This window comes from Patella vulgata, chromosome 2, assembly GCF_932274485.2.
Source record: "Patella vulgata chromosome 2, xgPatVulg1.2, whole genome shotgun sequence".
Classification (NCBI taxonomy): Eukaryota; Metazoa; Mollusca; class Gastropoda; family Patellidae; genus Patella; species Patella vulgata.
The window spans coordinates 17,458,626-17,471,501 of NC_065880.2; the positions used below are offsets into that span (position 1 = coordinate 17,458,626).

At 32.6% G+C, this 12,876-nt stretch overlaps 1 protein-coding gene across 3 annotated transcripts in view; it reads left to right on the forward strand.

Moving 5' to 3' along the window:
- The first annotated feature begins 2,416 nt into the window (after window positions 1–2,416).
- The window catches only part of LOC126809997 (protein sidekick), a 35,449-nt gene continuing 24,989 nt past the window's right edge, over window positions 2,417–12,876 (forward strand). For 2 of the 3 annotated variants that reach the window (XM_050534876.2, XM_050534877.2), the window contains exons 1-3: window positions 2,417–2,600; window positions 3,652–3,930; window positions 11,407–11,694. In XM_050534876.2, the coding sequence (XP_050390833.2) occupies window positions 2,492–2,600; window positions 3,652–3,930; window positions 11,407–11,694 (676 nt within the window). In that variant the 5' untranslated portion in view covers window positions 2,417–2,491. The remainder of the gene's footprint in view (window positions 2,601–3,651; window positions 3,931–11,406; window positions 11,695–12,876) is intronic. The other variant, XM_050534875.2, reaches the window with a different exon arrangement.

The following is a 12,876-nucleotide window of genomic DNA, read 5'->3' on the forward strand; positions in this document are numbered from 1 at the left end:
ACTTGGTCCCAATTTTACGTCCCATACCAATGGCTAGACACGTACGTGCTACGCATGTGCATTGCCATCTCCGCGGAGGTTTACGTTTGAGGATGATTGATATCTATATAGGCTACACATCAGGAGATGATTCATAATTTGTATAAATGTTTGAAGAATTTATTTGAAAATAATGTTTAAAACAGACTTTTCATTTAAGTATATCTGTGTAAATGGTGCTAATTTTGATGTCTCGTCGATTTGGTCGGTCAGATTTACTTCGTTTAACTGATTTATTATAGTCTTACAAATTTATAAAGGTAGGTACGTCACGTCATCTTTGCCCTGAGCTATATAGTCTATCACAGTCATTGCAGTGTCATCACAAAATATTACATCAGTCATTGGTAATATGGAAACACTAAGTCACAATTTCGAAGATGACGAACATTATTTGCTCGTATGTCCCTTACATTCAAATGCAAGAAACCAGACAACCCAAAATCTGCAATATAAATCTTAATTGTAAAACTTAGATCAATTGTCTCTTGTATGGCTAAACAAAACATAGTCCTGAGATAAACACGCTCATCTTCCAAGATGTTCAACAATTGTCAGAGGTGCGGAGCTGAGGGTCTGGTTTGGAACGACGTCTAGTTGTACGGATGGGAAACCCCGACGTCACGTGTACACATTGGCGAACACGTAAAACATCTATAAGATTAGGTCGTAGCGCTGCCGTCCGGGCAAAATGTCCCTCATAGCAGATTGCGTGACGTTTGCCCGTCCTCATTAGCCCGGATGGAGTACAAAAGTAGGACGCTCTAAACCCCATTTCATTTCAAAAACTGCTTGACTTATAATTAAAGTGTTATAACCACACGACCACAGGCCCAGTATTAAGCCCGCCGTACACGAGCAAAGCAAATTTGACAAGTTTCTTTGACGGTCTCTTCAAATTTTCTTTGACCGTGTATGAAGCCAGCAATTTATTTGACGACCTATCGTACACGAGCATAAGTTCCAAATCTTTGACACATTTATTTGACGAAAAGCTATGCATGCCAGCAAATAAAAATGTGGCAAATATCCTCTCGTACACGAGGGCTTTAGGATAAGAAAAATTATATTTGACAAGATTATTAATTTGATTTAAATCTCCAAAACAACTAATATTTATATTAGGAATGTAAGGAATCGTTGTAATTCGCAGGTCGTGAGCACATCTACAATTTGTTTAATCTTTGTTACATGTTACAGAAATGTGTTTGACAACATCATTTAACACTTTACGTTATGGCGACAAAGTGTTAAAAAAGACTAGACCTTTCAATTTACAAAAGTCCATGTCTATAACAACTTTCTAAAAACAGTTTTTGTGTGTTGCGTTTTAAAAACGTTTATGGCTGGGGTGTTTGTTTTTTTTACAATAAAATCAATACAGAATATTTGTGGGTTTTGCATTTAAAACATTTTGCTGTTTCGTGAGTTTTACGCGAAAATTAAACTGATGGGTGCGGGGGGATAACCCAGCTATATTAAAAATAAAATCATCGAACCGTTTGATACGGATATATTTCGGATATAATTTGATTCTGGTACTTCTTCCTTTCAATTCAGCCTTTTGTATCGTTTTATATTTTTTTAAGGGAGGGTAAGCTGTACAAATTTGTAAGACAGGATATCCAATCGTGATCATTATATAATTTGCCTATATATGAAAATCGGACTGATGGACCATATCCTACAATCTGTAATTACTAAATGGGATAGTCATATGAAAATATTGATAATAGCGAAGGATTCCCCTTGATTAATGTCCTGATTCAACACGTCACACAACAGGTATTTTCTTTTCGGCATTTCACCTTTTTGATCAACCCTCTTACCTGGCTATGACTCAGCTGTAATCCAATCAAATTGGATTCTACCTGTCATGTGACCACCTGCATTCAAACACAAAGCATGGGCAAGTTTATGGACTGAATTGAACCGATATTTTGACATAATTACATATATGGAATACTTATATTGTAACAAGAAATTCAAGTAGATTAAACACGCAGGAAGTATATAATACGTAATATCGGAAAGTATTGTTTTATATGTATTTGTAAAGCTTGTGATTGGACGTGTGAATATTTGTGTTACTACACTTTTAGTTTTAGAGCTGTGCAACAGGTTAGTCCAATGAAAACAACAATCATGGCGTCGACACCCGACATAAACTTTTGACATCAAATTTGCAATGATGCGGAGAACCACTTCACCACCAGGCCCATTTAGGATTATAATATTGTGTTAATTGGAATAATGTATTGGTATTCAACGGATAAATGATGGATATTGAAAATGAAAATAATTCCCCGGGTTTTAACTACTGTTTGAAAATTTCTGATTGATTAATTGACTGACTGGGACTGCACTGCATGCAGAAGATCAAAGCCTTATATAGGAGGTGTCAGGTGTGAAAAATTGCACAATATCTGCAATTCATATTAAATATTCCAAGATGTATAGAAAGAAAATGATAGTTGTTTCAAGAATGTCGCCAATCAGTGCTTCTACCGTCATATTTTATTTACTTTTATATTTATTTACCTGTGTTGTTCTGTGTCAAGGTGAGATATTTTATTATTTTAAAAAATTATTTACATTCCAAACTGATATTTTATTAATTTTTATGAATTATTTTTCATATATTTTGATGCAGTGTTTTAAAAGATATAATTTATAACACAATTGTCATAAGCCCATTATAAATGTAGAATAAATGAGGGGGATTTCCATTCTAGAAGTACACATGGATATAAATTTGCTGTGCCATCGGAATAGATTTAATTGTAATCTGCCCTTAGCTCAACTAAGCCATTTTGCATGTACAGGGAACAAATAATGTAAGCCAAATTGGTGGACAGATTCTATAATCACTCCAAATTTACAGTAAAACAAAAGTAAAAATTCCTTTTTAAACTATAATAACTTAAATGTTAATAACAAACCAATTTATATTATTAAACTATTCTTGATAGAAAGAAATATTCAATGCTACCCATTACGTAATTTATAGTTTTTTTTGCATAGGATTTAGTTTTGTCAAATAATACTTAAAGATACATTATGGGAGATTAGATAAAGAGCTGTAGTTCTTATTATAATAGTTAAAAACTAGATACTGTAAATGGAATTTGCTGAAAATTTCAGTCAAATTGATCCACTATGAACCGAGATTTTAGCGATTGAATTTTCGGCCAAGCCTCGATCATAAAGCCAGTCTTCATTAGCCCAGTTCGGAGCAGAACAGTAGGACGTTAAACCCCATTTCATTTCATTACTAAAGTCGGTAGGATAAAAAATATAGTCTCGATTATCCATTTCATGATTTAATTATGAATGGAAGTCGAACAGCAAATCGAAACCTAATCCAATAAATATTGCAGGCTAGCGATGCCCTCGACAGTTGATTATGGTCTGGACAAGTTAATTAATGTCTAATTAATAATTTAGATAACATTTCATGCCTAAAGAAAGACCTGCAATAGGCAGATTTAACTCTTGCATAATGTATCTTTAAAGCCTTGTATTTTTATCTCATTTTCATTAAACCTGTTGGGGCAAAAAATTAGGACATTAAACCCCCATTTCATTCATTCGTTTGTTTTATTATTTCAGGGATCGACCATTATCCACCTCGTGTATTTAGAGAAGAACCAGCAGAAGGAATACCTAAGCCAGAAGGGGGTAGTAAACAGTTAACATGTAGTGTATTAAGTAGTTATCCCCCAGCAGTATATAGTTGGACAAAAGATGGTGTTTTAGTCTCACAAAATTCTTCTGGATCTGTGTTCACGATATATAATTTAAATCGTAGCCATGAAGGTTATTATAGATGTCTGGCCAGCAATGATAAAGGTGCTCTGTTGAGTAAAGCTGTTAAAATAGACATTTCATGTAAGTATTTTTCTGGCATAGATAAGGTGGAGTAAGTTTTCATTCCTTGTATACTTACACAACACATGGAACCCAGACAATTTATTTCCTGGTAACTCAATTTGTTTGAAGCTCTTCTGATCGAGAAATTCTGTTTCTGAAGATTATTAATTCTGCGATTAAACATTAGCCTGTAACACTGTTTCTGCATCTTTAAGACTTGACTTCATATTGGAGTACACGTAGATGACAGAATTATATGCTCTGAATCTGAGTACCATATTGTAAATGCTGCTTTTGCCTGAGAAATATGTTTTATCCTGTTTTACAGTCTCTCAAATACATGTAGTATATAGAATAGAATAGAATTTTATTGCAGCGAAATGTCCTTTGAGGACAGCATACAATATACAAAGTATTAAATACAAGTACAACAAATTTGGATAGGTACAATAATATGTTGAAGAAATGAAATCATGAAATGTTTATCAAGAAAAATATATGTAATTGGCATTGGATAATTGAACATTGAATCACATAATATTGCCATGGTGCATCTACTGCATACATGTACATGTATTTATTTCGTGTTTAAAATATATAATGCAAAATATGAAAATTAATTGCACAAATTGCTGCATACAAATACATGTATTGAGTAAGGCTATTAATATTTACATGCTATATTGAGGAAGATAAAAATGAGATTTTCTGATGATGAACATTTTCTTGATATGATTTAGAGATAAATACCATTTAGAGGCCCACAAAAGGGGATGAAATGGTCTTTAACAGAAAACAAGACATTTTGAAGGATTTTGAGAGAGATTCTACCCCTTCATTCTCCCAGATACTCATATATATCAGCTTAGCTTTCAGTAATCAGTACATGTAAACACTAAGAAAGAATTTTATTAGAGTTCAATAACTTTAACCTAATTTGTATTCATGTGCATCAACTCCTGTTCATGTACATGTATGTATTTAACTGAAGTGATGTATTTCAACAGACTGAATGTATTAAACAAAGTCTGTCACCTATTATGTCCATTCACAGCATTCTGATCTTAATAGACATGGGACTTTAATACTTTATACTTGTACCCAATACATGTATTTTAAAGTAGCTAAGTCTTTAACTCAATATCATCCACAGTCTTCGACATTGAAAACACAAATTATATGTCAATTTAAATCAACATTGATTTTGTGATCTTACCAGGAAAAGATAGGCTTCTGATAGCCATTATTTAAGACAAAATAAACATTTTACCATTGGTACACAAATCGTGGACCATGTGTTTTAGACCATTTGTAACAAGGGACTCGAAGAACGAGACTAGACATATTTCACAAGCCATGTCAACATATTCATATCTGGAAAGCATGCGCAATAAATATCACCAATGTAGACTGGAATAACCAGATGCTAGAGATTGCCATTCGATTGAGACTTCTTGCGTATTTCGCCAAACATTACTGATTTGAAATTAGAGTAAAAACAGAAACGATTGATTGTAAATCAGTTTATATACATTCATATTACATTATTATAATGCTTTGTGACCCATTTGTGTCAATTTCTAGATCCCAAATATTAGCAATTTAACTCATTTAATATTAGGACCTTTTTTTTTCATTTCTCAACTAAATGTGGAGTATTTTTATTTTAGAACATTCCTACTCATTTGGAAAAGATGAAAAAAGTATACCGGTGGTCCTATACCTAAATTATAACAGCACATATAATTCATGTTACAGGCATTTTTCTAGGAGAAAGTGGAATTTGTCACATTTAAATATAAGTAGAGGTTAATGCCACTGCCCTGGCAAACGTCTTCACATGTTAGTGGTAGATTGGATGCTAAATGACATTTAGTTTATTTTATGAGTGGAATTAGAATTGTTCAGTTACTTTTGTTTCTCATTCCATTTACTTGAACTTAATTTACCGTGAAGTCCATTCATTGTTGAAGCGAATGTTTTATTTCATATGCATGTAGACGATTTACATCCATAAAATAACGTAATGCAAATTTTGAGAATTGCATGTTACATGTAAGGGTTATTGATATAAAAATTATAGGTATTAGTCACATTTTCTAGATAAAGTTTCTGGCTAGGAATTAAAATCTGTTCCCCACTCACATTACCCATATTACAGGTACACGTACAGACAGGTTTGATCGAAACTTTTAAAAAATTGGTGGACAGGTTCTCAAACTGATTAAAACACAGATCCTATTTCGTTTCGTTTTTTATAGTTCAAAATTTCGTTTCACTCGTCTTAACTACACTAGGATCTGGAAGAGTTGTTATATTACTGGCGTTTTGGTTGAAGTGATGGAAAAGCCAATGAATCAGTCTGTTATGGTGACTTCTTGGCGTGCCATGCACGAAACTGTGGGTAAACCACAAGAAACGCCAACGCTGATTGATTAATCAATGTTTGACGTCATAGGGTCAAAAGCCACTTGTACGACCCCTGACACAACCTACGAGTACAACTTGTCAGATCATCATGTAGTGTAGGCCATCGAAAGTATAATAAAACCGAAACAAAATATAGATCTGTGTTTTAATCAGATTGACAGGTTCTAATATTGATCCAAAGAAAGGTTAGAAATGGGTTTCTGAAGATAAATTCAAAAATAAGAAAAAATATATACTATTTACGTGTGTATGTACTTAATTTAGATAGAAAAGGGTATTTAATAATGTTTCCTTGACCATGATTAGGTCACCTAATAATATAGGAACTTTATTTCATGAGGAAATATATCTTTAAAAGTTGTTAAAAGATAAGTCGTGGTGGGGGTACCTTGTTGTGCAGGCCTACCCTAGTATGTTTTTTAGATAATAGGGACATTGAGTGGTCTTTGAGTACTGATAATCCAGGCAGCTGAGCAGTCTCAAGTATGACTGATTTAAAGACATTATAAATAATACTGTTACACATATAGAAGGTTGATGAACATTAAAATACTGAGGTCCTACAACTTGTATATCATTTATTAACATATATTGATGTATTACTAAAGATGATTAATATGTAATTATCAATAATTAACCGTCTTAATTACATAGAAATGCCTCATCATATATATAGAAAGAGACCTATTGATCTACTTTGTTCCACTTGACTAATATTTTACTTCGGGCTACATAGACACAATATGAAAAACATTAGAATAAAATATATTTTTACTGAAATATCCTTTGGGAACAGCCTACAAGATTTGATTGTACAGGTTTCACCTTACAAAAGTGTTGAATAGTTTTGACCTATTTTCTGTAGACTAAGTTTATCGTTGATGTCACCTGGGTTATCACTTAATTTATACCTGATTTACACAGTATTTTTTGTGTGTTTATTGATTATTTCTACTAAACTAAATGATATACATGTAGATCTTTCTGTCTAAAGCAGCTTATTAAGTAGTAAGCAATGTACAGTGTATTTATTTATAAATGATTAATTGGGGAGAAGAGGCCAATATCAAATAGAGCGTTGTCATGAATCAATGATGATGTCTGATCAGAGATCAAATGAACTGAAGCTAGACAGTTTAACATTCATGAGCCAGAGGATATTTACTTGTGTACATAAGACTTTGGGGGATTTTCCGACGGGGTTTCCCCTTGTCAGTGGTGCAGGACAGAGGGCCTGACAAGGACAGCTGTCTAGTCGCTTGGATGTGATTTAAGAGTAGGCCATAGTGCCGCTGTGCGGGCAAAATTTCCCACTTAGCACATTGTAAGAGGTATGCCCGTTATCATTAACCCAGTAGGACGTTAAACTAAACCCCATTTCATTTCATTTCATAAGACTTTGGAATTTTTGAATTTTTATTACTTACTTAATCTAATATATTAGAAATTTAGGAAGACACCTATTCTACCCTGGCAATTTAAGTAAAGATCTACTATTGGTATTTGTCGCTAAAATATACAATTTCTCCTAGCTTAATGCATGGCCTGTCTTCATTAGCCCAGGTTGAGCAGAACAGTAGGACATTACACCCCATTTCTATTCATTTTTTAATGCACACTAATATGTACTCAAATTGAATATTTAAAATTTAATTAAGAAAACAAAATCAAAATACAAATGATAGGTAATGCCCCAGCATAGATTCAATCAATTTAAAACAGGCATATCATTAGTTTTTTGTTGAAAACAAAATTTTGATGGATTTATTGCATAGCGAGCAGCATAGATCAATGAAATTTCATTTCCACATATCTTTGTAAATACTGGATGAAATTGAAACATTACTAGACTGATATTCCTATTAGAGATTCATCTTGCACAATATTTTCGTTTGCAAGTGATTCATATTGCTTAAACTTGTGCATTGGGACATTAACTTCAGCTGTGTTCAATTTAATTTACCAGGGGTTTGGATGGTTTTGGCATAGGCACAGGGTCAATAACTGGTTAAGTTGCCCATCCACATATAGGCCAGGATGTACAATAATACATCAAGTAAGGTAACAAACTGAATATCTAAGAGATCATTTCTGTTGATGGGCAACAAATCATAAGCCCACAACAGGTCTGAGTAGTCCATAAAGTTTGTCACATTGTAAATCATTTGGAAAATAAAAAGTAAAATCTTGATACTGTAAAATATCATTGGGTTGTTGATAGGATTCTACGACACAATCAAGGGCAATATGACCTGCAGAAAAGTTAGATGTTAAACCTATTTCATTTTCCAATGTATAAGTGGAAGCCTAGTTTAAAAATTTAATCTGCTAACAAGATATTTAAGTATGAGCTTCAATAGAGGAAAGTCGGGAAACCAATAATTTCTTACATGTAAAATGTTTCTATTAGACTAAACTATTTTGAATTTGTCTAAACATGCATCCTAAAGCAAATTAATACAATGAGTCCAGGGTTGGGCGTGGTCAAAATTTTGGCTCAACTAGTTAAAAAAAAAGTTAAAAAGTCAAAATTACAATCGAACATTAACACATAGCAAATATGTCTACAAATGTAAGATATTCCTGTTTATCCAACATGACACTACAGAATTATCTAATATTTTTAATCATCTTTACTATTTTCATGCAAGAAAATGATTGCAGATGCTTTTTCTTTTACATAAGGTGATTTGTTTCTGTTCATATACAAGTCCATAAGTTGAAAATAATCATACTGAACTCACAAAGAGCTTAGTATATAGATTTCCAGTTAACTCCGCCCAGCCCTGAATGAGTCTTATATTGCTCTAAAATCCATATCACAGTTGTGACATGCTCTAAGCTGATGCACACCCTTTTAAACTTGATTGATAATTTTCATGTCTATTACACATTACTATCCAGCCCCATGAAGATGATAAATGATCGTTTCTTTTTATAATGTCAGTTACACAATAAACACTAACATGACAAAGTAAAGTATAGGTCAAGTAGAGATACCACGAAAATATTTTAAATGTCAATGTCATAGTCTGTATCTCCCTCAGGGAAGGAAACTTTAAGTATCTTAATATTAAGTATCTTAATACATGTTCTATGATACAAATCTGAAATATATTTCTCATATTTATTGGATGTAAGTGAAATCTTAGGTTTGAAAATACTTGACACATATACATTTATTGCTCAGAACACTTTCATATCAAACAAGCATTTATTAAAAAGATACGATAAAACAAATGAAATATATATTAATAGTGTGATATTTGTGTGGTTTTATAATCTCCTCTGTCCTTTCTTAGAAACAATAAATGTATACATTGTTTTTGAGATGAAAGTGCAATGAAGGAAATGGGGTTTAATGTCCTACTTTTCTGAACCAAACTTGCTAATAAAGATGGCATGAAAGTGCCAAAATTGAACTGTTTTACACCAAAATTACATAAATCGCTTTTCCTCAGTACTTTCCAATTTGATCAAATGGAATTATCAAAGAAATACAAAAATAGAGTATATAAATGTTGATATGAATGATTGATGTACTGTATGCCATGCTTATGTAATCAAATGATTAAAACATGTAATGGTTTTCATATTACATTATGTACAAAAACATATTGGTCGACAAAAGCCACTGTTTATTAGTGGAAACCTTTATTGTCAATATGTTGCAGGTTGTAATATAAATATACATGGTTATTGTTGCAAAGGGGGTTCATTTTATTGTCATTATAGTAAACTAAGCCAGCCCTTTGTAAAAAAAAGTATTAGTGTCATTGCACAAATGTTTTTATGTTATATTACCCGACCAGTTGGTGCAGAACAGTAGAATGTTAAACCCCATTTCATATCATGTTGAAGTATATTGTTGTTGCCGCCCTTGTAGGTCCATCCACACTCTACAGGTCACAATTTTGATCCGATTTTGACGAAATTTGAAATATAGGTTTATCTCCCAAATATCTTGGTTCCTTTTGAAATTGGCATGTAAAGGACCGTAACTTAATGGATTATGGCGCCCATAATATGGTCCCTGATTGTTTTAGCTTGTGGACCCTATAGAAGTCACAATTTGTATTCAATTTTAAAAACTGTTTAAACATACCACCTTCACACCCTAATGATAATTGAGTTCAAATTTCGAAAATGGCTGCACCTCGTACCCAAATAATGTAAAAGTATGTAATACAAAGGTTGTAGACCCTCTAGAAGTCACAATTTTTATCTGATTTTAATGAAACTTAAAATGTATGTTTATAACCCAAAGATCTTGGTTCCTGTCAATATTCGTGCATATCGGACCATAACTCCCTGGACTAAGGTCCCTAAGGTCACAATTTTTATCTGATTTACAAAATGTTTAAATATATCACTGCTGGAGTATTTCACCGTTACACCCTAATGATGGTTCAGTTCGAAAATCGAACCAAAACTGCCCGTCAAAATAGCTGCTCCTTGTATGCAAATAATGTAAAAGTATGTAATACCAAGGTTGTGAACCCTCTAGGAGTCACAATTTTTTATCTGATTTTGATGAAACTTAAAATGTATCCAATTTTAATGAAACTTAAAATATATGTTTGTATCCAAAAGTTTTTGTGCATATCGCACCATAACGTCCTGGATTATGGCCCCTTATTGTACAAAAAATTGCATTATTTTTAGCTTGTTCTCTGTCCATCTCTTGCAAAATGTGGGCATATCTTGCATGCCAACCGCTTGTTAGATTAACAGTGGCATATGGGCCAGAGGAACTTTCAGTGCCCCCCATCCCAATATTTATTGATGGAAAATTTGGAAAATGTGGTCGTCAAAATTTGGGCAATCATTGTTAAATTCTAACAAGAATTATTAAGACTAATATTCCAATCCATATTCCACTCTGTTTACAATTTTTCACCTTATAACATTGTTTCTGTTTCTCAGGGTTATTAACACCAGAAAATTACAAGGTATACCTGTGACCCCTCTAACCTTGTGACTGTTTTGTTTTATATAACTAATTCTATTATTCATGAATATTTCATTCAAATTATTTTAATTGTTTCGTTAATATATTTTTAGATATGGATCAGTTACAAGGTAGTGCTGTAGAAGTGAAACAAGTTGATCAAGGCAATGCTGTGATTTTAAATAAACCTAATATAAATAGTGTTCCCGATCCGAGGATAGAATGGCTTGAAAACGAAACAACCATGTCTAAAGAAGATATGTATCATCAAATATCATTAAATCAAGATTTTATTTTATTGGCTGTAAAAATGACGAGTAACAATAAACAATATAAAGCTATTGCTTATAATGTGGCCACAAGTCAAAGGCTTGAAAAATTCTACAATTTAACTGTTACAGGTATTTCATTTTTCACTCTGTCTAATCTTGCGAATTTCAGTGATATTTATGATTCTATGGTTGCATTAACCCTGATAAAGCCAAAACATGAGTTGCACCTTTGTATCCATTTAAAATACTTAAAATCAGGGAATGAATCAATGCTATCTGTGGTGCTTTACTCTTTTATAAAATAACAGAAAGGTGGTTTGTTTAAGTTTGTAATAAGTTTAATTGTGAAGTAAGACACCAGTTACATCAGATAGTTATGGACAACATTGACTGGTCTTTCATCTCATTGATCACCATGATTATTTTATTTAAAATACCTCAAAAAGCTCCCAACCATTATTTAAGTATGTGACGTCAATGTTATCTGTGGTGCTTTACTGTTTTATAAAATAACAGATGGGTCATTTGTTATAAGTTTAATTGTGAAGTAAGATACCAGGGCCCTGTTTCACGAAATTTTAACTAAAGATAAAATCCAAATTTTAGTAGATACTTCAATTTTGATTGGCTAAGCACTAAAATCAATCTAATATTATCCAATCAAATTACTAAAATTTGGATTTTATCTTAGTTAAAATTTCGTGAAACAGGCCCCAGTTACATCAGATAGTTATGGACAACATTGACTAGTTTTTCATCTTATTAATCACTGTGATTATTTTATTTTTACTGCAGGTTTTAAATTTGATGATATATTTGATAAATATATGCACTGAAGATAACTATGCGGTACTTTATATCGCAGTGAACAAAGTTAGAGTTATTTGAATAGGCTCCGTTCTGATTTTGTTTCCATACCATTTGCTATACATATACATGTCTTTTCTTGTTGATTAACAAGAACACAGAGATTGTCCATCCCGTACCTTCCAAAACATGTCCAATGGTACAGGATATTGATCAATGAGTTTTTTCTTGTTTGCAAATGAAAAAAAAAATATGATTATGTGACTGTTTATATATATGTACATGTATAGGTCTTATTTACACACATTGATTTAATGTTTAGGAGTACCGTTAATGTGATTTATTTAATGAAAAGGGTCATTAAGTGATTTTCCAATCAACTTATAGCCTGTTCAGGCACTTAAGTTAAACTGGTTTAAACCAGTTTAACTTTGTCGTCTGAATGCACATGTGGGACAAATAAACCAGTTTAAAAACCCCAGCTCGCGACCTGTCTTCGAGAAG